Source organism: Leucoraja erinacea, chromosome 5, assembly GCF_028641065.1.
Source record: "Leucoraja erinacea ecotype New England chromosome 5, Leri_hhj_1, whole genome shotgun sequence".
NCBI classification, from domain to species: Eukaryota; Metazoa; Chordata; class Chondrichthyes; order Rajiformes; family Rajidae; genus Leucoraja; species Leucoraja erinaceus.
Window position 1 is genome coordinate 16,742,993 of NC_073381.1, and position 26,427 is coordinate 16,769,419.

The 26,427-nt window shown below is 43.4% G+C and overlaps 1 protein-coding gene across 1 annotated transcript in view; it reads right to left on the reverse strand.

The window, feature by feature from the left end:
- Positions 1-3,915: 3,915 nt before the first annotated feature.
- The window catches only part of capn9 (calpain 9), a 53,457-nt gene continuing 30,945 nt past the window's right edge, over positions 3,916-26,427 (reverse strand). Inside the window, exons 9-20 of the mRNA XM_055635090.1 lie at positions 24,520-24,680; positions 19,046-19,215; positions 16,476-16,684; positions 15,444-15,480; positions 14,630-14,710; positions 12,799-12,856; positions 12,220-12,284; positions 9,896-9,964; positions 9,735-9,813; positions 7,996-8,112; positions 5,719-5,777; positions 3,916-4,997 (exon numbers count right to left, since the gene is read on the reverse strand). Coding sequence (XP_055491065.1) covers positions 4,971-4,997; positions 5,719-5,777; positions 7,996-8,112; positions 9,735-9,813; positions 9,896-9,964; positions 12,220-12,284; positions 12,799-12,856; positions 14,630-14,710; positions 15,444-15,480; positions 16,476-16,684; positions 19,046-19,215; positions 24,520-24,680 — 1,132 coding nt within the window. The 3' untranslated portion in view covers positions 3,916-4,970. The remainder of the gene's footprint in view (positions 4,998-5,718; positions 5,778-7,995; positions 8,113-9,734; positions 9,814-9,895; positions 9,965-12,219; positions 12,285-12,798; positions 12,857-14,629; positions 14,711-15,443; positions 15,481-16,475; positions 16,685-19,045; positions 19,216-24,519; positions 24,681-26,427) is intronic.

Genomic DNA, 26,427 nt, shown 5'->3' on the forward strand with positions numbered 1-26,427 from the left:
AACCACAACAGAGGATGTACTTCCTACGGCAGCTGAGGAAGCACAATCTGCCACAGGCAATGATGGTCCTATTCTATACGGCCATCGTAGAGTCTGTCCTCACCTTCTCCATCATGGTCTGGTTTGGCTCAGCCACCAAGCACGACACCTGGAGGCTGCAGCGAATCGTCCGATCAGCAGAGAAGGTTATTGGCTGCAACCTTCCCTCCATTGATGAACTGTACACTGCAAGGGCCAGGAAGCGAGCGGGCAAGATCATCTCTGACCCCTCTCACCCTGGCCACAAACTCTTTGAATCACTTCCCTCTGGAAGGCGACTCCAGATTGTCAAAGCTGCCACAGCCAGACATAAAAAGTTTTTATCCACGACTAGTTGCTCTACTCAACAGCCAAAAATCTGTAGCCTCCCTTTGATCTGGTATTTTGTTGGTTCACATGCTTGATCAATGGTGTTTTATCATGAATGTTTTATTATTATTAATGTTTAGTGTTTGAGTCATTCGTTACTGTATGTCATGTTGTTACTTGTGGGTGGAGCACCAGGGCAAATTCCTTGTATGTGAATACTTGGCCAATAAACTTACTTACTTCAACATAGTCATAGGTGGCCGTGCACATAGTCGTGGAAGGTCGTAGGTCACCGCGACCTTGATTTTTTAAAAAGTCGTTTAAGGTCGCCAGAGGTCGCGGTGGAGATCGCCCAAGTGGGACAGGGGCTTTACTTTCCAAAGTGCTTTTAATACTGTCAGTTTGCGATTGATAATTCAATTGACTAACAGCTGACTTTCATAAGGTATGTTTGTCCTTGGGGTGTGAGAACTAAACTGCAGTTTTACCTGAGGTACACAAAAATGTTGGAGAAACTCGGCGGGTGCAGCAGCATCTATGGAGCGAAGGAAATAGGCAACGTTTCGGCCCGAAACATTGTCTATTTCCTTCGCTCCATAGATGCTGCTGTATCCGCTGAGTTTCTCCAGCATTTTTGTGTACCTTCGATTTTCCAGCAATTGCAGTTCCTTCTTAAACACAATGCAGTTTTACCTGAATCTCTATTCTTGCTCTGTAAGAAGATACTTGCCACATGGGGTTTAACAACGGTTTTTAAATAAAGATGCCTTGACATCCAGTCTAAACAATGCGGATGAGCTGCGTTGTTAAATGAATCATGGAGGAATTGCCATTCCACTGTTGACACAGCTCGTTGCAGTTGGCTGGTGAAATTTGTATTAACTGGTAATTTTTAAACTGCAGACACGGGCACCCTTCTTCTCAAGGATGAACTCTTAATGTAAAGGCTTGAGTTGCTAAAATTAATATGTCAATGACATTCACTTATTCTGTTAATGTTTAATGAATTGTTGTAATCAGTAAGGTTAAAACAAATGGTGTATTGTGGAGATACAAGTTCTAAGTGTTGGTTGAGATGAGTGCTGGAAGCACTGTGGTATTCTCCATAGATTGTGGGACAAGTGAAAGTTCTCTTGGGAACAACAGAATGTCAATCAGCTGAGAAGGCGAGCCAAGGAATGGCAAATGCAATTTAACTTTGACAAGTGTGAGGTGATGCAACATGGTATGTCTAACCAGGGCAGGACTTGATAGAGTCCTGGAGTGTTGCAAACTGAGAGACCTGGAAGTACTGTTCACTGAAATCGGTGTATCGGGTAGATAGTGCGGTGAAGCATGTGTTTGGCATGTTTACCTTCATTGGGAAGGGTATTGAGTTACAAAAGTTGGCGTATCACACTGCAGCTGTACAAGTTGTTGATGAGAGCACTCTTGTGTGCAGGACATTTTGGCTGAACTGGTCTATGCCACTGTTTATGAACATGAACATGTTGCACCTCCATCTCAATTAGTATATACATGCGTTCCTTGTGTATTTGCCAAGCTTGCCCTTAAAGAGACCTAGAGTTAGCGAGCTTTACATTCTCATTGCTGGGTAAAGACATTTCTCTTGAATTATTTGTCAGTCATTTATGTTCTCATAATGGCAAGTCATGGCCTTGGGGGAAAATAGTTACAGCTTGTGGAGAAAGTGCACAATAGAGGCTGGAAAGAGTCAAACACCAAACAGGCACTTTATTTTCATCATCTCCCCCTTATCAATACAAAACATAGATCAGAATCTAAACATAGATTAAAACTTGACATCAAAGCTGTTTCACATATCCAGGCGAATTACAAACAGTAATGAATCTTATTTTAATTTCTTTGGTTAAATTTAGTTAATATCACAGGCACCAATTTAATAACATAGTTAAAAAATAAGTAAATACTGTGTATTAGGAAATCAGAAGCTTCAGACAAACTGGTATTGTGTCAACCTCTGTTATACTTGGTTATCATTGAAGCTGATTTACTCTTGAGGCAGCTATTACTGGTCACAGCAATGTAACAGGGCTGGCATTAGCAGAGGACTGTGCACATAGATGGACAGGGAAGCATTACAACCAGCTAGGGAAGGACAGGACCAATGCCCATGACTACTCAGTGGAGAAGCACCAGTTGGGCTGGCAGTGAGAACTCTAAATTTGTACATCAGGAGAACACAGAAACCCAGCTTGCATGGTGCAAATACAAAGCTTCAAACTACCTAACCATCTGTCCCGTGAGGTATCTCGTGCCTCAACTGCGATGTTCTCATCAGCCACTTCAAAATCAACTGAGATCCACATGAAGAAAGTCATCCCCGATTGACTTCTTGAGAAAGAGGAGGAGATCAGGACAGCACAAGCATTCGGGTTAATGGATATGTTTGGTTAACACACTATGGATCTTCAGGTCTTCCCATTATGTCTGATGCCGAGTGCTTTCATACTTGTTGATCTGGATGTTTATGGCTGTGTCCCGCAGGATGTTTCTGCCTTTAATAGCATATTGACACCCTGTATTTTCCCCCTTTGTTCACATAAAGGAACTACAGGATGGACTAATTAGTTTTCGAAATATATAATTGTTCAGCACCTCATTATTTTTAACCTATGAGTATAACCTGGTAGTACACTGAGGAAATGTTGGAGGACATGGAGAATTTAGCTCAATTGAACAGAAACCACACTAAGGTCAATATGTTTTATGACACTACTGTATTAGCACCATATAGATTATGCCTCAAACATGATTGATTCCAATCTGGTTACAAACTGATCAGTTCTCATCTGAGAAAAACAAGACTATTACGCCAAACTCAAATTTTCACAAAATAAATTAAAAATATCTTAAACTACATTTCACTCATGGACATTACTGCATGAACAGTCTATTTTGCCAAATTTTGTTATTTATACTTCAGAAAGTCTCTCTACCCCAACCATAATTCTTCCATTTCTTCTTCCCTTGTCTTTATCTAGCTTCTCAAATGCACTTACATGGTTTACCTCAACTATTCTTTATCGTGGAGTGAATCTATTCTTTCCATTGCACCTTCAACATGAGTAGGTTTGTCATAGAGTAAACAATTAGTGATAAAAGGAGGAGACGAGGAACTGCAGGTGATGGTTTACAAAAAAAGAGCATCCCTGGGAAGGTGACGTCTTGGGTCGAGACCCTTCAGACTAAAAGAAGGGTCTTAAAATGGTTCTAGATAAAATGAAAGGTGGGAATACTTGGCTTGTTTATGGCCAATTGAGAAAAGGATCACCAGGTGCCTACAGGGGAAGCCTCTGAGCCGGCAGACCGCAGCAAACGGTGCAGGACCCGGTGTCCCATGGCCTGCAGTGTGTAGACGTAAAGCCAGCCAATACTAGGAGGACTTGGTAGACTGCGGCCTGAAAGGGGGAGCCCACCAAGCTGATGCTGCTGCTGCTCATCCCCCAAATACCAGGGACCAGATGGAGGGAGCCTACCGCGCCCTCTAGGTCTGCTCTAGGAGCCCCCCCCCCCCCCCCCCCCCGAACAAAGGTAGATGGGCGAGGAGAGGACGTTGCTTGCTGGTGGATTAATGAAGGTAATGGCTGGAGGCCCATTGCAGCCTGGGGCCTGCCTGGATTGGGCACCGCTCACACCAACTGTAGCAGGGACTGGGCTTGGAACATGGTGCCTCTTGCATATGGCGGCAGTAGACTATTTCTGTGGAATTGCTAAAAGCAAAAAAAGAATTTCACTATGGATGTGCACATTGCATATGTGACAATAATACACCCATTGTACCATTGGAAATCCTAGAAACAGCCCCAACTCCCTTAAAGGAGGGGCCTGTGCTATTATCAGTCATTTAACAAGGGTACATTTTTGTTGTTTATGAATAAGGAACTTTCTGATTGGGGAACAGAAGGAAACAACAGAAACAGCCCAATTGGCCCACATGGTTGACCTCCACACAGGCAATTAATTTTAATCACAAAATGTCCACAACCCTTTACTAATGTCTTAGTAAATTTAGTAACCTATATTAGTAACCTATTTAAACAAATCATGAATTTAGAAACTTTCTGATACAATTATTAACCCTGGAAGTGTATGCGTCAAGTTCTGTAAATAGCTTTAATGGGGGGGAGTTAAGGTCATGAAAGGAGTTGTATAATGGGACAATCTACGTACTTGGAGTTCGAGAGTAAAGATAATATATTGGAGACGGGTATTGTTGAGTGGCCTAAAGTCACCAGAGAAAGAGAATGCTAAATGATCCATGTACATGAGCTTCAATGGGGGAATTAATGAAAAGAGCAATAGGATCCAATGCTGGAAGGTAGCAGGAAATGTCGTTTACTTACAAAATGGAGGAGTATGAGACAGCCCCGGAGCAGATAACTTTCCTAGAATTGTACCTTTGGTAGCAAGTATATTTGCCAAAATAGTTCCGCCAAAAATGCTCGTATATAAAAGTATTATTCAATAAAAAATCAAATGCAGAGAATAAGGCCTCATTCAGTTACATATGGCACCCAGCCTAATGTGGAAACTAAGATCAGTTGTAAGTAGTATACACTGACACACAACAATATTTCATTCAGTCTTCTGTTCAATTTTCATATGTTCATAGTCAGGAAGAGCCACTGTTTTTTGGGAAAAAAAGACAACATGGGTTAAAAGGAGTGGAAAATAATCCAGTTCAGATGGCAATGTCTGACCATTAAGTAGAGCATATTTCAGCTCAGTTGGGGGCAGGAGTCTATGAGTCTGAGCTCCACTTCAGAGACTTGAGCATAATGCATGTTGACACTCCCTGTGCTACACCGAAGCACTGCAGCACAAAGTGGCGGTGTCTCTTGGTAAAATATTTATAGTTTTCCTTTATCCCACAACAGAGACAAAACAGTGCAGATGTTATTAACCTTTTTTTTTTAAATGATATTAGGAGAAACTTTCAGTCTATAAATAATCAGTGCAAGAATCGGAGTCAAGGGCAGTCTGGGTACCTTGCTACCTCATGCCCCTGAAGCATTCAACCATTGTTGGAATATTAAGTCTCTCATCTCCCAGTTGGATGGCTGTCTGTTATTGACAGTTAAATAAGATAATATCTTCTGCAGTCATCCCCAGATACTGGAGTAGCTCCTCCAGTTAGTGCTGTTATATGTATATCCTGCCAGTTTACACATTTGCGGGTAGTTTTTATGAGCGAATGCTCTTTCTCCATTTGGAAAGGGCTGTCATATTTCAGTACCCAATGTTGCTGGACATAGATTTGTGTGACAAGATCACAAGGATTTGCAGTAAAACACATAACTGGAAATGCCCATGGGAAAATGTGTTGACTGAATCATAGTCACTTACCTGCATCAAGTTCAAAGTCACTTCACCAGTCTGCCGGGTATCAAAAGACTTGAATGATCCTATATTTAAAAAAAAAAATACAATAAACGCTACAAACGATATTGGACTACACTTTATCCAATAAAGAAATGTGTTTAAATTAAAGTTGCTGTGAGATGATTTGAAATATTAACAGTAAAACGTGCTTAAATCTTCATCTTGGTTCTTGAGTCAGTTATTAAAGGTGGGATAGCAGCACATTTGGAAAGTGGTGAAATCATTGGACAAAGTCAGCATGGATTTACAAAAGGTAAATCACGTCTGACGAATCATATAGAATTTTTCGAGGATGTAACTAGTAGAGTGGATAAGGGAGAACCAGTGGATGTGTTATATCTGGACTTTCAGAAGGCTTTTGCCAAGGTCCCACATAAGAGATTAGTATACAAACTTAAAGCAGTGGAGGTTCAGTATTGATGTGGATGGAGAACTGCCTGGCAAACAGGAAGCAAAGAGTAGGAGTAAACGGGTCCTTTTCAGAATAGCAGGCAGTGACTAGTGGGGTACCGCAAAGGTTCAGTGCTAGGACCCCAGCTATTTACAATATATATTAATGATTTGGACGAGGGAATTGAATGCAACATCTCCAAGTTTGCGGATGACACAAAGCTGGGGCGCAGTGTTAGCTGTGAGGAGGCTGCAAGGTGACTTGGATAGGCTGGGTGAGTGGGCAAATGCATGGCAGATGCAGTATAATGTGGATAAATGTGAGGTTATCCACTTTGGTGGCAAAAACAGGAAAGTAGACTATTATCCGAATGGTGGCCGATTCGGAAAGGGGGAGATGCAACGAGACCTGGGTGTCATGGTACACCAGTCATTGAAAGTAGGCATGCAGGTGCAGCAGGCCGTGAAGAAAGCAAATGGTATGTTAGCATACATAGCAAAAGGATTTGAGTATAGGAGCAGGGAGGTTCTACTGCAGTTGTACAGGGTATTGGTGAGACCACAACTGGAGTATTGTGTACAGTTTTGGTCTCCAAATCTGAGGAAAGACATTCTTGCCGTAGAGGGAGTACAGAGAAGGTTCACCAGACTGATTCCTCGGATGTCAGGCCTTTCATATGAAGAAAGACTGGATAGACTCGGCTTGTACGCGCTAGAATTTAGAAGATTGCGGGGGGGATCTTATAGAAAAGTACAGAATTCTTAAGGGGTTGGACAGGCTAGATGCAGGAAGATTGTTCCCGATGTTGGGGAAGTCCAGAGAAAGGGGTCACAGTTTAAGGATAATGGGGAAATCCTTTAGGACCGAGATGAGAAAAACATTTTTCACACAGAGTGGTGAATCTCTGGAACTCTCTGCCACAGAAGGTAGTTGAGGCCAGTTCATTGGCTATATTTAAGAGGGAGTTAGATGTGGCCCTTGTGGCTAATGGGATCAGGGGGTATGGAGAGAAGGCAGGTACAGGATACTGAGTACAGGATACCGAGTTGGATGATCAGCTATGATCATATTGAATGGCGGTGCAGGCTCGAAGGGCCGAATGGCCTACTCCTGCACCTATTTTCTATGTTTCTATTTTCTTTTTGGTACCGAGGTGTGCTCTAACCGGCAAATGTGTTTCTTAAATGATAATAAATTCTTAGCTGTAAAGTGGATAAGAAAAGATTTAGACAATAGACAATAGGTGCAGGAGTAGGCCATTTAGCCCTTCGAGCCAGCACCGCCATTCAATGTGAACATGGCTGATCATACCCAATCAGTACCCCGTTCCTGCCTTCGCCCCATATCCCCTGACTCCGCTATCTTTAAGAACCATATCTAGCTCTCTTGAAAGTATCCTGAGAACCAGCCTCCACTGCCCTCTGAGGCAGAGAATTCCACAGACTCACAACTCTCTGTGTGAAAAAGTGTTTCCTCATCTCCGTTCCAAATGGCTTACCCTTATTCTTAAACTGTGGCCCCTGGTTCTGGACTCCCCCAACATTGGAAACATGTTTCCTGCCTCTAGCGTGTCCAAACCCTTAATAATCTTATATGTTTCAATATTTGCCTTCCATCGCAGTGAGGAAGATATTCACTGTGATGGATGTTTGTGTGAATTGAATTGTTTGTATGTCTTGTAGGAATTGTCTGTTTGTATGGCTGTGGAAACAACGTTTCATTTGAGCCTCACTGAGGTTCAAATGACATGTAATAAAATATTGTATTGTATATTGTATGAAAAATCAGCTGGCTGACACAAATTAGCAGAGACGGCCTGGTATGTCCCACAGTTTATAGGTAATACTCACTGAACGAAGTCTCCAATCGAACCATGCAACGCAGGTAGTTATCAAAATCGATTTGTCGGTTTGCATCGGCATATCGGACGACCAACAGTTGTAGCAACTGATTGTTGAGGAAAAACCCTGATAACAGACAAATTATTGAAGTTAGAACAGAACAGTACAGCACAGGCGCAGGCGATTTGACCCATAATGTCAGCACCAAACAAGATGCCAAGTTAAACTAATCTCCTCTGCCTGCATGCAATTCATACTGAAGAGGGACACAAAATGTTGGAGTAACTCAACGGGACAGGCAGCATCTCTGGAGAGAAGGAATGGGTGATGTTTCAGGTTGATTCATATTCCTCCATTCCCTGCATATCCATGTACTTATCCAAAAGTCTTTTAATTGGCACTATCGCATCAGCCTCCAACACCATCCCTGGCAGTGCATTCCATGCATCCATCACTCTCTACCCTGCACATTTCCTTTAAACTTTGCTCCCATCACTTTAAAGTTAAGCCCTCCAGTCTTTGGCATGTCCACCCTATCTATGCCTTTCATAATTTCATTTACTTCTATCAGGTCTCCTGCAGCCTCCATGCTTTAGAGAAAACAATCCAATGATGTGATCATCGTTGCTTGGATCACTTCTAATCCTGTTAAAGTAGCAATCACCTTTCTAATCTCCCCAGTACTGGATATCAGTTCTCCAGACTCCTCAAGTGCACGAGGCTGGGATCATCAACGCAAAACACATATTACTTCTTTCAAGCCCCGACTACTTCTTAAATTATAGAAACTCTGCACGGAACCTGTGGATATCCTGAGATCAGGAAGCTGTGGGAATGTCTTTAATGTCAGAGTTGACGTGGAAAAGACAGAGTTGACGTGGAAAAGCTTTTCCCACTGAGAGTAGTGAAGATTCAAACAAGGGGACATGACATGAGAATTAAGGGACTGAAGTTTAGGGGTAACATGAGGGGGAACTTCTTTACTCAGAGAGTGGTAGCTGTGTGGAATGAGCTTCCAGTGAAGGTGGTGGAGGCAGGTTTGTTTTTATCATTTAAAAATAAATTGGATAGTTATATGGATGGGAAAGGAATGGAGGGTTATGGTCTGAGCGCAGGTATATGGGACTAGGGGAGATTATGTGTTCGGCACGGACTAGAAGGGTCGAGATGGCCTGTTTCCGTGCTGTAATTGTTATATGGTTATATGGTTATAAGATAGACACTTGCCTCAGAGGGCGGTGGAGGCTGGTTCTCTGGATGCTTTCAAGAGAGAGCTAGATCAGGCTCTTAAAAATAGCGGAGTCAGGGGACATGGGGAGAAGGCAAGAACGGGAGTACTGATTGGGGATGATCAGCCATGATCACATTGAATGGCGGTGCTGGCTCAAAGGGCCGAATGGCCTACACCTGCACCTATTGTCTATAGTCTATTGTCTATTGCTAACAATTTCCTTGGAAGTGGATTGTCTGCTAACATTGTGGTTCAGTTTGTAAAATATTTCCTTTTCTGAGTCGGCTTATGTACGTGCAATCTTCAGGCACCTCTGGTACGAGCTCCACAGCCAGGTTGATCTGCTGGTGCACCATCCAGAATGACCTGCCCTGCCACCTTCTGGTGATTGCTGATATTACAACAGTACCACAAGGAACTTCAGCAACTAGATGGAACCTGTGGATATCCTGAGATCAGGAAGCTGTGGGAATGTCTTTAATGTCAGGCAAGGCTCGAGCCATGCCTAGTTCCTTACCAACATCCTTGACAGCTGATCGTAGCTCGTGAGCTGATATAGTCCCTGATTTGTCATGATCACATCTCAGGAAAGCATTCTGCAGTGACAATAAAAAACACAAAGTTAGAAAGAAAAAGATCGCGGCGAAAGCAGAAAATGTCTTTGTCGTCTTTATTTACCTTCCATACGCTTAATCGCTGCCAGAGGATCTTAAATTCGTCAAACCCAAGTCCTTTACCAGTCTCTTTCTGTGTTTGAGAAACAGTCAAGGAATATCTCGCAATGTAGTAATTTTTCTTATGCATCTCTCACAGTTGTCAATTGAACTATTTCCCTGCCTGAACCAAGGGAGTATTTGATGATGATTTTACAATGGCTGAATATTACCAAATAGAAGTAAAATGACAAGTTTTATGAAGTTGAAGCTTACGGGTGTACTTTGTGTGTATACAAGTGCCCTGATATTTGTTTGACAGCTGCATGTTTTAGAATAGAACAGTCCAGCACAGGAACAGGCCCTTTGGCCCACAATGTCTGTGCTGACCAAGTTAAACTAATTTCCTCTGCTTACACGTGATACGAACCCCCCCCACACCCCCCTAATCCAGGTGCCTATCCAAATTCTTCTGAAAGACCATTTTTGTTGGGGTGTGTGTGTGGGGGGGTGGGGGTGGGGTGGGAGGGAGGGGGTAACTTTTAAATGTCTCCCTGCACGGGAGACCCGACCTTTTCTTTGTCGGGTCTTCGTTGTCGTTGGGGCTGCAATGTGGAGCGGCCTCCAACAGGAGAAGACCGGGGACTCTGGTGCCGACTCGCCTCGTCGCGGAGCTGGCCGAGTCCGCCGCTGCCGCTGCTGCTGCCCGACCTCCGGAGATTCAGAGGCTGCAACTGCGGGTTTGGCGGACGGCGGCACCGGGAGCCCGCGGGTCCCTGGAGGGAGACCGCTTTTCACGGCTCCCACAACGCAACTTCTCCCGCCCGAGTTGCGGGGTCGAAGAGCTCCTGGAGCGGGGCCTTACATCACCGCCCCGCGCGGCTTAGAATGGCCGTGGGACTCTGCGAGCGCACGCCGGGGGCTCTAACACCAAGACCCGGTGTGCGACCTCGCATCACCCGGCGTGGCTTTAATGGCCGCGGGACAATCGCCATCGCCAGCCGGGGGCTTTGACTTTGACTCTGACATCGGGGGGGGAGAGTGCAGTGGAGATAAGTTTTTTTGGCCTTCCATCACAGCGATGCGATGGATGTTTATGTAAAATGTAAATTATGTTGTGTCTTGGGTCTATCTGTTTGTAATGTATGGCTGCAGAAACGGCATTTCGTTTGGACCTCAAGGGGTCCAAATGACAATTAAATTGAATTGAATTGAATATCGTATCTGCCTCCATCACCACCCCTGGCAGCACGTTCTATGTGCAAAACACAGTGACATTTTTTTCGCTCTGTTTTGCACATGTAACAATAAAGCACTATTTCACCCGGGAAAAAAGGTTGTGACTGTCTACCCTTCTTGGAGCATTGCACCTGGATGACCCAGTGCTTGGTTCTGTCACCACCACTGCATATGTTGTAGTGGCCTGAACTCTTGCCCAGATTATAAGAACATGGTTCAAAATCCCATTCAAGGGACTTCCCCACTAAACCCTCCCTCGCCCAGTCTTGCAACATTACAAGAGGTGCCATAAATCAGTTTTTAACCATAGTGTATATATATTAGAGGCAAAAAAAACTCCAAATTATGTATTTTTTTATAAACAAATGATAATCTAAGAACATGAGAAAACGAGGGAAATGTAGACCACTCAGTCCCTCAAGCCCGTCGTATCAATGTTGATCTCTTTCATGCCAGTTCCCCAGAACCCTCAGATCCCTAAAAGGGCTGTCCCACTACAGCAACCTAATTGGCGAGTAGAAGTTTGAAAAGGTGTTATGTTGAAGACCTCATTCGACTATGTAGAAGATCTCCTTCGACTATGTTGAAGACCAGCTTCGGGAAAATTAGACACCGAATATCGGAGAGTGAAGATGATCTCTTTCGACCTCCCTGGACTTTGTTGATGACTATCTACGACTACCTTTGATTACCTTCGACTACCCTCGATTACCTACGAATAACATGCCGTCCTACTACGACTTACTGCGACTAAACCTACGAGTAAAAAAACAAAAATCGATTTTTTTTTCCCATGGGGACCTTTTTCTACTTGCGGGCATTTTTCAGCATGTTGAAAAATACTCTGCGACTTTGCTGATGCCTCGAGTACACGGGGACTACTCTCGAGCATGAAGGAGAGTTACAAAGACCTCCTAGGACCTCGTGTCGACCATGCTGCGAGTACGAGTCATGGGCAAACTCTTCTAAACTTGCCAATTAGGTCGCCGCAGTGGGACAGCCCCTTAACATTCCTACTTTTACAACAAATAACAGTAAACCAAACTTTTTTTTTTAACATGATTAGTAAATGCTAATCATGTTTGCAAGAGAAAATTGTCCACAGGATACATTGTAGAGGGACACAATACTGCGACATGTCTCAATGTCAAAACTCACGATTCCCACTTCTTTTTCTGCAAAACAAACAATAGTTAGTGATGGATCAAAGTTCCACTCTGCTCCACACACAGTTCATGCTCAATGTTCCTAGGCACCATCGTCCTTCCTTGTGGTCATTTGAATATCTGAATCGTCACTTGAGCCCATCGTTGACTAATGGAATTAAAGGGATGCATTTATTGGCAGCCCTTCACATAATGCAGTATTTCCCACCCAACCCCATCCATGCGCTTTAGTGCATTCCCCTTCCCCAGCTCAATGTCCACATTCACCACCCTCCCACTGGCACTCTGAGTCCATTCTGAGGCTTGACTTGTGAGCCTGTTAGACTTCCCACAACTTGCAAGACATGTTTAAGACCTTGGTGTCAATACAGCAGCCTGGAGACAGGGGAATGGGGCTCCTCACTGCGAGAGATGAGACCCTGACCAGCGTTGTCCGAATAATAAACCACATTACTTCATGTTATACTGTGTAAACCTTTTGTGCAACACGAGATGCCCCTCTGAGATCACGGTATGAACTTACGTTTTCCAAACACGTTGTCTAAAATACCTTGCAGTTCATAAGCATTGATTTCTAGATCCTGAAAGAGAGCAGTTGAAAATGTGAAGGGTAAGGTTGTTGTTGAGTGTCAAGGCACAATGACTTCCTGTAGCCATGATGATAGATCATCATCACTCTATTCAATTAGACATCATTAGACAGCACAGAAACAGACTCGGATTTATTCTCCACAAATCATCTCCCACCGCTCCTCAAACACATTCATCACACAGCCCACCACCACTTTACAGTCAGAGACATTTTAAAACAATCTGAGGGCAAGTCAATGACGACAGTAACTTTGCCAATTTCACAAAAATCCTGTAAGATGCACAAGAGGAACTCAATATTCTAGAGAGAGGGTTAGAGCTCAGAGGGAGATCATCCCATTCCCACCATTAGTGCAGCCCAGGGACCATGGCCCAACTTCTGGAATTGGGAAGGATTTGCAAAGCCACAGTCAGCTCCTCAACCATCCCCATCGTCACTTTCAAACCTTCCTCAGAATCACTCCTGATTCACCAGATCATCTCCTGAAACTCCCCGAACCTCACTCCTAAACCTCCCTGCCCATTCTCCTGAACCTCATAGTGTCGTAGAGTCAAAGAGTCATACAGCATGGAAACAGGCCCTTCAGCCCACGCTGACTAGAATGCCCCATCCACGCTAGTCCCACCTGCCTGCGTTCGGCTCGTATCTATCTAAACCTATCTTATCCATGCACCTGTCCAAATGTCTTTTAATTGTTGTGATAGTACCTGCCTCAACTACTTCCTTTGGCAGCTCATTCCATATAGGTACCTACCACACTTTGAGTAAAAATGTTGCTCCTCAGGTTCCTATTAACTCTTTCTCCTTCAAACCTTAAACCCCATGGTTCTTGATGACTGTGCATTTACCCATTCTACTCCCCTTATGATCTTATACACCTCTATAAGATCACTCGTTGTCCTACGCTCCAAGGAATAAAGTCCTAGCCTGCCCAACCTCTCCCTATAGCTCAGGCCCCCCAAGTCCTGGCAACATCCTCATGAACGCAACAAAAGCTTTTCACTGTACCTCGGTAAACGTAGAACCATAGAAACATAGAAAATAGGTGCAGTAGTAGGCCATTCGGCCCTACGAGCCTGCACCGCCATTCAATATGATCATGGCTGATCACCCAACTCAGTATCCTGTACCTGCCTTCTCTCCATACCCCTGATCCATTTAGCCACAAGGGCCACATCTAACTCCCTCTTAAATATAGCCAATGAACTGGCCTCAACTACCTTCTGTATGAAAATCCTGACATCCCAGGATTCAGTCTGGTGAATCTTCTCTGTACTCCTTCTATGGCAAGAATGTCTTTCCTCAGATCCTCAGAAACGTGACAATAGACTAAACTGCAACTGTAAATCCGCTCTGCACACCTTTCAGCTTAACAATGTCTTTCCTGTAACATGGTGACCAACACTGAACATGATATTCCAACCTCCCTGGAGTCTCCTGATATTCTGGGGCCTCGCTCCTGTTATTCTGGGTTCATACCTGATACTCTGGGTTCTTGTTCCTGATATTCTGTGTCCCCACTCCTGATGCTCTGGGGCCTCATCCCTAATATTGTGCATCATCACTCTGGGCAGCACCGCTCCTGATATTCTGGGTCTTCATTCTTAATATTCCTGGCCTTTACTCCTGATACTGTGGGGCCCTTGCTCCTGATCTTCTGTGGCCCCCCCACTCCTGATACTACATGGCCCATGCCATGGAGCCGCGCGCCTGTGCATTAACTCCCCACTGTTAAGTAACATCTGAAATAGTAGCTGCTCACCTCCCCCGAGATGTGCTTAAACACAGCGCGGAACTGCTTTTCGTCTTCATTCTCCTGCAGTTTTTGCGTCGGTTTGGGCGGCTGAAACAAAAACGTTCTCTTTCATTCTCCACTTTTATGTAACATAAATTTCTCCCCAGCCGAGATTCCTTCAGGACTGACGTCTGCTCAGTCAGAGAGAGGAATGGTGGGAATATCCCGAGAGAGAGGGAGATGCTGTCCCCGTGCTGTGATCTAGAGGATAGGATCCATCCCCCACCCCCTCTACTCTGCACTTAATACTCATTCCGTACACTGGAGCATAGAAACCCGGGCTGACAGTCAGTGAAGAACTGAAGGTGTGCCATGTCGTTGCTCCAATCGCTTTGCAATCCCACACTGACACGTGGCTGAGAACTTAGCAAAGCTATGGGATTGTTTGCATCCAGAACCAAATCAGGGACTTGGGCAAATAAGACCAACTCTGCTAACAGTTGTTTACATGCAAGAGTAGCCGAGTTCACCCCAGTGCCCTGGGCAAACCAATAAACCTCAATCAATGCAAGGAAACAGGAGCCGGCCACTCGGCCCCTCTAGCCTGCCCTGCCACTCAAAAATGATCATGGTTATCCGACAGCCATCCATTCAGATCCAAATTTTTGGAAGTTGGGCAAATGAGGCCAACTCATAGACTATACAGTACCTACATTCCTCAAACAAAGCAACAACCCTGCACCAGAAGCACAGACGTGCCCAACCCACACCCCATGTTGAAGCCATGTGCTAACATCACCGGATCGACTCTGATAGAAGTTACAGGGCAATCAGCACTCACCTCTGGTAGATCAGCGCCAATTTTATCTCCCAATTCACTGCAAATGAAAAGCTAATATTAGTCTGAGCAAATCACTTCACAGTATTTGAAATATGCACAAGTAAAATACATTGCAGTTGGAGAGGATGAAGGACAAAAGGATACAAGACTAGGAACCTGTCAAAGGAAAGAAGCTTTTATTTCCTCACTGCTTGAAAGGTCATGAAAGCAGATTAAACTGTCACATTCAACAAGGAACAGAGTAACTACTTGAAAAGGAATAATCTATGAGACTATGTGGGAAGAAATGTACAATGGATTGAAAGGGCTCTTTGAAAGATCTAGCCTCAGCACAATGATTTGAATGCTCCACGTATCACTATAAGACTATCATAGCAAAAAGATTTGAGTGTAAGAGCAGGGAGGTTCTACTGCAGTTGTACAGGGTCTTGGTGAGACCACACCTGGAGTATTGCGTACAGTTTTGGTCTCCTAATCTGAGGAAAGACATTCTTGCCATAGAGGGAGTACAGAGAAGGTTCACCAGACTGATTCCTGGGATGGCAGGACTTTCATATGAAGAAAGACTGGATAGACTCGGCTTGTACACACTAGAATTTAGAAGGTTGAGGGGGAATCTTATAGAAACTTACAAAATTCTTAAGGGGTTGGACAGGCTAGATGCAGGAAGATTATTCTCGATGTTGGGGAAGTCCAGAACAAGGGGTCACAGTTTAAGGATAAGAGGGAAGTCTTTTAGGACCAAGATGAGAAAATCATTTTTTACACAGAGAGTGGTGAATCTGTGGAATTCTCTGCCACAGAAGGTAGTTGAGGCCAGTTCATTGGCTGCATTTAAGAGGGAGTTAGATGTGGCCCTTGTGGGTAAAGGGAGAGAAGGCAGGTTTGGGATATTGAGTTGGATGATCAGCCATGATCATATTGAATGGCGGTGCAGGCTCGAAGGGCCGAATGGCCTACACCTGCACCTATTTTCTAATGTTTCTAAGACTGTTAAACTAAACACAAACTTACTTATAAACAGCAACTTACATTGTTTGAGCTTTCTTCTCCGAGAAGATTCGAACAAGAAATTCAGCCTCATCGTTGGGTTTAAATGTAGTGGGAACAACGATGTATTCTCCTGGTGGAAGTTTAAATCTTTCACAGATTTCTCTTAAATTAACGTATGTCTTACTCTTTGCACGTGAAGCATGAAATCGGAAGAACTCTTTCGGCAGATGGTCAGCTCCGCTTTCAGCCTGAAAGCAAATTTCCAATGTTAGTGTCATGGTACCCAGTCCCAGAATTCAGTCTGAGGAGGGGTCCTGATCCAAAACATGACATAGAAACATAGAAAATAGGTGCAGGAGTAGGCCATTCGACCCTTCGAGCCTGCACCGCCATTAAATGTGATCATGGCTGATCATCCAACTCAGTATCCTGTACCTGCCTTCTCGCCATACCCCCTGATCCCTTTAGCCACAAGGGCCACATATAACTCCCTCTTAAATATAGCCAATGAACTGGCCTCAACTACCTTCTGCGGCAGAGAATTCCAGAGATTCACCACTCTCTGTGTGAAAAATGTTTTCCTCATCTCGGTCCTAAAAGATTTCCCCCTTATCCTTAAACTGTGACCCCTTGTTCTGGACTTCCCCAACATCGGGAACAATCTTCCTGCATCTAGCCTGTCCAACCCCTTAAGAATTTTGTAAGTTTCTATAAGATCCCCCCTCAATCTTCTAAATTCTAGCGAGTACAAACCGAGTCTATCCAGTCTTTCTTCATATGAAAGTCCTGACATCCCAGGAATCAGTCTGGTGAACCTTCTCTGTACTCCCTCTATGGCAAGAATGTCTTTCCTCAGATTAGGAGACCAAAACTGTACGCAGTACTCCAGGTGTGGTCTCACCAAGACCCTGTACAACTGCCAGTCCATGTTCTCCGGGGATGCTGCCTGACCTGCACTTGATGTCTTTTTTACCACACAATATTCCTCATTTGCGTAAGGGCACAATCACTTTTTAAAAAATCATAGTGAGGTAATATTTAAGAGAACAAAGTTCACATATCACTTTGAAGCTCATTTTTTATGAATACAACTCTCTTACTGAAATCCATCCAACTCTCTGAACCAAACCATTTTCTTAAATTAATTTCTTAAATTCATCTGCACTAGTCCTACCTGCCTGCATTTGGCTCACATAACTCTAAATCTATCCTATCTATGTACTTATCCAAATGTTTCAAACTTTGTGATAGTACTCACCGCAACTATCTCCTCCGGCAGCTCGTTCTATATATCTACCACCCTTTGTGTAAAATGGTTACCCCTCAGGTTCATATTAAATCTTTCCCCCCTCATCTTAAACCTATGTCCTCTGGTTCTTTATTCTCCTACTCTGGGTAAAAGACTGTGTGCATTCATCTGATCTATTCCTCTCATGATCTTATACAAGTATATAAGATCACCCCTCATCCTCCTGCGCTCCAAGGAATAAAGTCCTAGCCTGCTCAACCTCTCCCCACAGCCTAGGCTCTTGGGCCCTGGCAATATCCTTGTAAATCTTCTCTGCACCTTTTCCAGCTTAATAACATCTTTCCTATAACTGGGTGACCAAAACGGAACCCAATGCTCTAAATGTAGCCTCACCAATGTCTTGTGCAAATGCTCTAAATGTGACCTCGCTAATGTCTTGTACAATAAAACACAAAGTGCTGCAGGAACGCAGTGGATCAGGCAACATTTGTGGAGAAAATAGACAGAAGGTGTTTTGTGTCGGGTCCCGACCTGTTTTGTTCAAACTCTACTTCATCGGTTATTCCGTTATTGTACTTTAATATTCCTCCGTACGACTTGATTCTTGCAATGCAATCTTGCATCATTCTGCTGTTTGAATTTCTTATATTTATTGATCATTATTGCATGTATACTGTTTATTTTGAGTTTCATGGGATATGGGGAGAAGGCAGGAATGGGGTATTAATTGGGGATGATCAGCCATGATCACATTGAATGGCGGTGCTGGCTCGAAGGGCCAAATGGCCTCCTCCTGCACCTATTGTCTATTGACATGTGAGCAGGCATTTCATCGCACTTGTTGTATATGACACTAAACCAAACTACAATGTGTGCTAAATTGACTGGCTAAACATGACAGATTTCGCACAGTAAAAAACGTAGATGAATCAGGCAGGTTCTTACAATCTGGTGGTTTGTTGTCATTATTAGTAACAAATATATATTTTTAATTAGGTAATCAATAGTGTGTAAATTCCACATCTGGAAGGATTTGAACTTGGGTCTGTGGATTACTGGTGTGGCCATTTAACTACTGCACCAACACCATCATCACACCTTTCCTCCCACTGATCAGATCTTATTAGTACATCAACTCACCCTTTCCAGTCCACCTTCCTTTACACCCCTTATACATGAGATTCAACGCAGTGGAAAAAACTCTTGCATCTGAAGTAGGATCACAACCATTCAGCCCTCACTCTGATCAATTCCACCCTCTTTAACACCCTCATTCCCTGCTTTAACTTGTTGATCAGCTATTGAGTTTCCAGATTCATCACTTAGTAGTTGATAACCAAAGCAAAACTGTGCGGGGCACCTGATAAATAGTGAATCCAATGGTCTGCAGCACCGCTCCTTCCTTCCGCAATTTGCGCCGATTCTTTTGCATGAGAGCCACCACCATGGTGCATTCCTTTTTGCCATCCTCCTGCTCCTCATCCTCTTCCAGCAGCTTTATCTTGTACTGGGGGTTGGTCCAGAAAGTGTCTGTGTGCAAAACAGCCACAAACTCAGTCTCTGTTATAAAATAAAACACTCCCCTGCCTTTAAGAACTAATGCAAAACACAAAGTCTTCTTTCAGAAGACTTGACCCAAAACGGCATCTGTCCATTCCCTCAACAGATGCTGCCTGACCTGTTGAGTTCCTTCAGCACTTTATGTTTTGGTCAAGATTCCCGCATCCTGGCGTCTCTGTCTTAAAAACGAATGTCTCCTTTAACCCACGCAAAAGGCAGATCATTCACTTCTGGTTTATAAAAGTGAAGGATGGCAAAGCACAAAGGGACCTTTCACTGCCTTAGCATGTTCCTAGGTGTTTCATAGTCAATGAGCAAACAAGAAAGTGCTGGACGAACCTAACGTGTCAGGGAGCATTAGTGGAGGGACAGAACAGATGAAGTTTGGATCAAGACCCTTCTTCAGAATGATCTCAAATGAGATATCAGTATGAGGTAGCTATTGATTGTGGTCAGCTTTGTAATATGGGAGGGTAATGAGCCAATTTCTCTAAAAAAAAAAAAAAAGGCCTTTAAACAACTTGGCGCTCTGCATTCCGTAGAAAGCTACAGATAGCAATAGGGTACTCAGCAATACTGTTTAAAATATGCTGAGCAATAACATCCGAAGCCAACAGATGGAATGGTTGAGAGAGTGAGGGAATAGTGAGGACAGGTTATTCCCAGTCTTATAACCATATAACAATTACAGCACGGAAACAGGCCAACTCGGTCCTTCTAGTCCGTGCCGAAAACTTATTCTCCCCTAGTCCCATCTACCTGCGTTCAGACCATAACCCTCCATTCGTTTCCCGTCCATATAACTATCCAATTTATTTTTAAATGATAAAAACGAACCTGCCTCCACCACTTCCACTGGAAGCTCATTCCACACAGCTACCACTCTCTGCGTAAAGAAGTTCCCCCTCATGTTACCCCTAAACTTCTGTCCCTTAATTCTCAAGTCATGTCCTCTTGTTTGAATCTTCCCTACTCTCAATGGGAAAAGCTTATCCACGTCAACTCTGTCTATCCCTCTCATCATTCCTTCTTGCAAATCTGTTGCACAATTTCCTCCTTGTTTTTTTCTTTTGTCAGTTTTTAGTTTTTGGTTTGAATGTTTTTACTGGTAGTATTTATTAAAAAAAACTTGACAATTTTACAGCTCAGTGAACAGCTTCAATTTTAACACTTTCCAAAAATGACATTAAATTAAAAAGAGAGAAAGTAGGAGAGAGAGAAAAAAGAAAAAAAGAGGGGAGATATATCCGTCGACCCATCCGTACGTCCGCTCACCCAGCCCTACGAGTCATTTCTAATTTGTGTTCAAATATTGTTTGTTCAAGAAAATCAATAAAAGGTGACCATATTTTAAAAAATTGCTTCATTTTATCATTCAAGATAAACTTAATTCTCTCTAGATCAGTGGTTCCCAACATGGGGCGTATGCCCCACAGGGGGGCAATTTGATTTTTAAGGGGGGCAATTAATATTGAGGAGGTCTGGGTCCAAATTAACATTGACTGAGGAGGTCTGGGTCCAAATTTTCGATTTTTTTTTTTTTGGATTTTCCATCAGGTAAACATATGTAGTTTATGTTTCAGATGTTATTTTGAGTAAATAATTTTTTGGGGGTAAAAAAGGTCTTTATTGTGTAGTTATTACATAATCACTGCGCCATCGCTCTTCATGCACGTCGCACGAAGCGCACGAGGTCATGGGAGAACCTTATTTATTGAATTGGATTTAGAATTGCGATTCAAAGAGCTTTTGCTAAGTTACCCTTATAATATCTATTTCCTCTGTTTTCTCTCAAGGGAAAGCAAGGGGGGGGGGGGGGGGGCATCAGGATTTTAGAGGTGATTAGAACATAGAAACATAGAAATTAGGTGCAGGAGTAGGCCATTCGGCCCTTCGAGCCTGCACCGCCATTCAATATGATCATGGCTGATCATCCATCTCAGTATCCCGTACCTGCCTTCTCTCCATACCCCCTGATCCCCTTGGCCACAAGGGCCACATCTAACTCCCTCTTAAATATAGCCAATGAACTGGCCTCAACTACCCTCTGTGGCAGAGAGCTCCAGAGATTCACCACTCTCTGTGTGAAAAAAGTTCTCCTCATCTCGGTTCTAAAGGATTTCCCCCTTATCCTTAAGCTGCGACCCCTTGTCCTGGACTTCCCCAACATCGGGAACAATCTTCCTGCATCTAGCCTGTCCAACCCCTTAAGAATTTTGTAAGTTTCTATAAGATCCCCTCTCAATCTCCTAAATTCTAGAGAGTATAAACCAAGTCTAATCAGTCTTTCTTCATAAGACAGTCCTGACATCCCAGGAATCAGTCTGGTGAACCTTCTCTGCACTCCCTCTATGGCAATAATGTCCTTCCTCAGATTTGGAGACCAAAACTGCACGCAATACTCCAGGTGTGGTCTCACCAAGACCCTGTACAAGTGCAGTAGAACCTCCCTGCTCCTATACTCAAATCCTCTTGCTATGCAAAGCCAACATACCATTTGCTTTCTTTACTGCCTGCTGCACCTGCATGCCTACCTTCAATGACTGGTGTACCATGACACCCAGGTCTCGCTGTATCTCCCCCTTTCCCAATCGGCCACCATTTAGATAATAATCTGCTTTCCCGTTTTTGCCACCAAAATGGATAACCTCACATTTATCCACATTATACTGCATCTGCCAAACATTTGCCCACTCACCCAGCCTATCCAAGTCACCTTGCAGTCTCCTAGCATCCTCCTCACACCTAACACTGCCCCCCAGCTTAGTGTCATCCGCAAACTTGGAGATATTGCCTTCAATTCCCTCATCCAGATCATTAATATCTGGATGAGGGAATTGAAGGCAATATTAGGTGGGGCATGGCCAAAAAAAGGTTGGGAACCACTGCTCTAGATGCAGTCCGCCATTTCTGTAATCCCCATCTTCACTGGAGGGACTTCAGCTTTTTTCTAGAATTTAAGTATGAATTTTTTTGCTGATATTAGTCCATAGGCGATAGAGCGTCGCTGAAAAACAGTCAATTTACTACATGCCTCTGATATTCCCAGTAGTGTCAGTTTTGAGTCTGGCTCTAATGGGGTTTTCAGTATATTGAAGAGGACACTGAATACTGCAGTCCAAAAACCTTCTATTTTTGTACAAAATACAAAACTGTGGGTTCTTGGAACTGACACTTGTAGCAGAGAGGGGAAACACTGGGGAACATTTTGTTCAGTTTGATTTTTGAGTAGCATAACCTGTGCAGCACTCTGAACTGTCTGGCATTTATGGAGCAAGTATGGATGTATTGTAAGCTTTCGTCCCATATGCCATTTGAGATTTGTTGACCCATGTCATCTTCCTCTGCACGCTCGTAAACCTCAGATGATGTTTTGAAGAACATTGTAAATGTAGGATATCAACCTCTGTATCTGCATGTCTATTCAATCATTCATCGAATTTATCTGAATTTGCAGAGTTGGCGTCTTGCATGGATGTTTTCACAAAATCCCCAAACCTCAAGATATCTGAAAAAATTATTAGTATTGAAATAGTATTTCTCCCGCAACTCTTGGATGGTTGGAAAAGTCCCCTTCCAATATAGGTCTCTCACAGTTGATTCTTTTGTTCTTCCATTGGGTGAAAACACCATCCACAATAGAGGGTTTAAAAGAGGGGTTGTTTGCAATAGGCAGAAGGAGAGAATGTCTCTCAATTTGAGACTGAACTTCAACCGTTTCCAGATATGATTTATACCATGTATTATAGGGTTATGCTCATACATTTTTTTTTTTTTTAATATGATACTGTCTGTAAGAGAAATTCATTTCGTTGTCTCAAATTGAGACAATGATAATAAATTTGAATACAATACAATACAATACATTGACCTATTCAGGGGTGTTGGAGACAGGACAATCGAGCCTATGGAGAAAGACAAACAATCTTCTCTTTCCATTTTTAGCCAATTGGCCCGTTGGTGTGAGTCATCCAACCAGAACTTGGTTGGTCGCCCAATTACTGGTCGCCCAATTATAGGAAGGGTGTCAACAAAATAGAGAGAGTACAGAGGAGATTTACTAGAATGTTGCCTGGGTTTCAACAACTAAGTTACAGAGATAGGTTGAATAAGTTAGGTCTTTATTCTCTGGAGCGCAGAAGGTTAAGGGGGGACCTGATAGAGGTCTTTAAAATGATGAGAGGGATAGACAGAGTTGATGTGGACAAGCTTTTCCCTTTGAGAATAGGGAAGATTCAAACAAGAGGACATGACTTCAGAATTAAGGGACAGAAGTTTAGGGGTAATATGAGGGGGAACTTCTTTACGCAGAGAGTGGTAGCGGTGTGGAATGAGCTCCCAGTGGAAGTGGTGGAGGCAGGTTCATTGGTATCATTTAAAAATAAATTGGATAGGCATATGGATGAGAAGGGAATGGAGGGTTATGGTATGAGTGCAGGCAGGTGGGACTAAGGGGAAAAAAATTTGTTCGGCACGGACTTGTAGGGCCGAGATGGCCTGTTTCCGTGCTGTAATTGTTATATGGTTTGTTATATGGTTATTAGAAGATTATGGTTTTAATATTCGTTGCCCAGTAAGAAGAGAGGATATTGGGTAAGGCTAGTCCTCCATTCTCTTTGGATTTTTTAGTTTTAGTTTTTAGTTTTTAGTTTTAGAGATACAACAGCCCACTGAGCCCACGCCGACCAACGATCCCCGTGCACTATCACTATCTTAAACACTAGGGATCATTTACAATTTTTCCCAAAGCCAATTAACCTACAACCAGTACGTCTTTGGATTCTGCACCCGGAGAAAACCCATGCAGTCACGGGGAGTATGTCCAAACTCCGTGCAGAAAGGACCCGTAGTCAGCATCGAACCCAGATCTCTGGCACTGTAAGGCAGCAACTATATAACCATATAACAAGTACAGCACGGAAACAGGCCATCTCGGCCCTTCTAGTCCGTGAAGAACACTTATGCCAAACTCTACAACTGCACCTTGAGGGCCATAAAGTTAAAATCTCATTTTCATCAGTGACTGGGTTAAAGGGAGCTGCATGCCCATTAAATGGGGATCTGATGTAGGTAAAGTATCAGGCATGTTATCACCCATCATAACAGAACCCAGTTTTCTAATGGGTGGTGGATATGATTGAAAATATAATCACATGAAAACTTGCTTCCATCCGCTAATTGCACATAAAAAAGATCCAATATAACATCCATCTTCCAGGCATATATAATTCAACGGCATTTCTTCATCTTCCATTCATTGTAAACATCCGTTACCTAGGAAGTTCCTGCATCCACCTGCTGTGCAGCCTGTGGTCCACATCCCTTCAAAACAGGTCACCTCCCACTTGTGACTGGAATCATCATCCAGGGAGTCTGGTGTAAGATTACAAATTTCCACTTTGCTGTAATGTCTCTTAAAGTCATCGAATGACATCCTGCGAAGGACAAAGAAATGTGTAAATGGTTGCATTACCTGGGAAGATGTTGAGACTAATTCAAATTGCAGCTTTCGAGGTTGACAGATACTTGCTGGGGACAAATTTAAATTGGAAATCTTTCTTGAAGAACCAACATGGTCATAATGGGCCAATGGCCTTCATCCATGCCAGCGGTCTTTGAAACTGTGCGTTCAGTGAAAAAAATAAATCATATTTTCTTGATTAGTACGGGTGTCAGAGGTTATGGGGCAAAGGCATGAGAATGGGGTAAGGAGGGAGAGGTCGAACGGCCATGATTGAATGGCGGAGTAGACTCAATGGGCCAAATGGCCCAATTCTACTCCTATCATTTATGACATTGAAACCGCAAGAACATGGTAAGATTTCCATCAGTGGTCAACTTCTTGCAAAAGGAATTTATCAAAATTACTTCAATCAAATGATAAGTGTGACACGAGATATTATTTAATTCCCACGTTAAAAGGACCATTGGAAAAAACAAGAATCATAGAAACTACAGTCGAGGAGATGGTCTTTGCTCCATTGTGTTTATGTCAGTTCTTTACAGTTTCTCTTCTGCCTCTCTGGACATGCTCTTTCCAAAAGTATTCTTTGGGATTCTCACAATATTGATAAGAGGAGAATATGGAGCCATCTCCTGGGAAATCACATCTCTTTTTGATGGAGTCATCTTCTTCCAACACTAAGAATCATAGTCGCACAGCACAGAAACATGTTATTCAGTGCTCAGCCCATCGTATCTATACCGACCATCAGATATCTATCCAACATGAGCCAATCCCTTTCACCAGAACTCAGTCTGTAGCCCACCATGTCGGCACTGTAAACACTCATCCAGGGGCTTCAGTGCCGTGAGAGTGCCCGACCTCATGTTCTCAGGCAGTGTGTTCAGACTTCGACCAACCTCAGATTCCCATCACACCTCCTGCTCGTCTCCTTAACCATGTGCTCTATGGTCTTAAACACCACTCATCTGAGCCCCGTCTCTCTAACATTGCAACCTCTGTCTCAACATCCCCATTCCCAACTCAACCCTCATCCACGAAGGCCTCTTGTGCAGCCCCGATTCCATCACTCCACCAATGACAGCTGTGCCTTTCGGTGCCATGACTTCTGCTCTGAAATGTTACTTCCTAAAACACTGCCCAGCAACATCCTAACATTGATCAAACACCTTTACACATGGCTTGATGTAAAAGATTGCTTGCTCCATCAAACGTGCAATACTAATGAAAGTCTCTCAATAGTGTCCCCTTGCTGTTGAATTCGAAACTTGGGGGAGAATATTTATGCCCTCAAGTATTTTGAGAATTCATAAACCCTGTGTTGAATTGCTCTCTTTTAGAAACATAGAAAATAGGTGCAGGAGTAGGCCATTCGGCCCTTCGAGCCTGCACCGCCATTCAAGATGATCATGGCTGATCATCCAACTCGGTATCCTGTACCTGCCTTCTCTCCATACCCCCTGATCCCTTTAGCCACAAGGGCCACAGCTAACTCCCTCTTAAATATAGCCAATGAACTGGCCTCAACTACGTTCTGTGGCAGAGAATTCCACAGATTCACCACTCTCTGTGTAAAAAATTATTTTCTCATTTCCTAAAAGACTTCCCCCTTATCCTGAAACTGTGACCCCTTGTTCTGGACTTCCCCAACATCGGGAATAATCTTCCTGCATCTAGCCTGTCCAACCCCTTAAGAATTTTGTACGTTTCTATAAGAT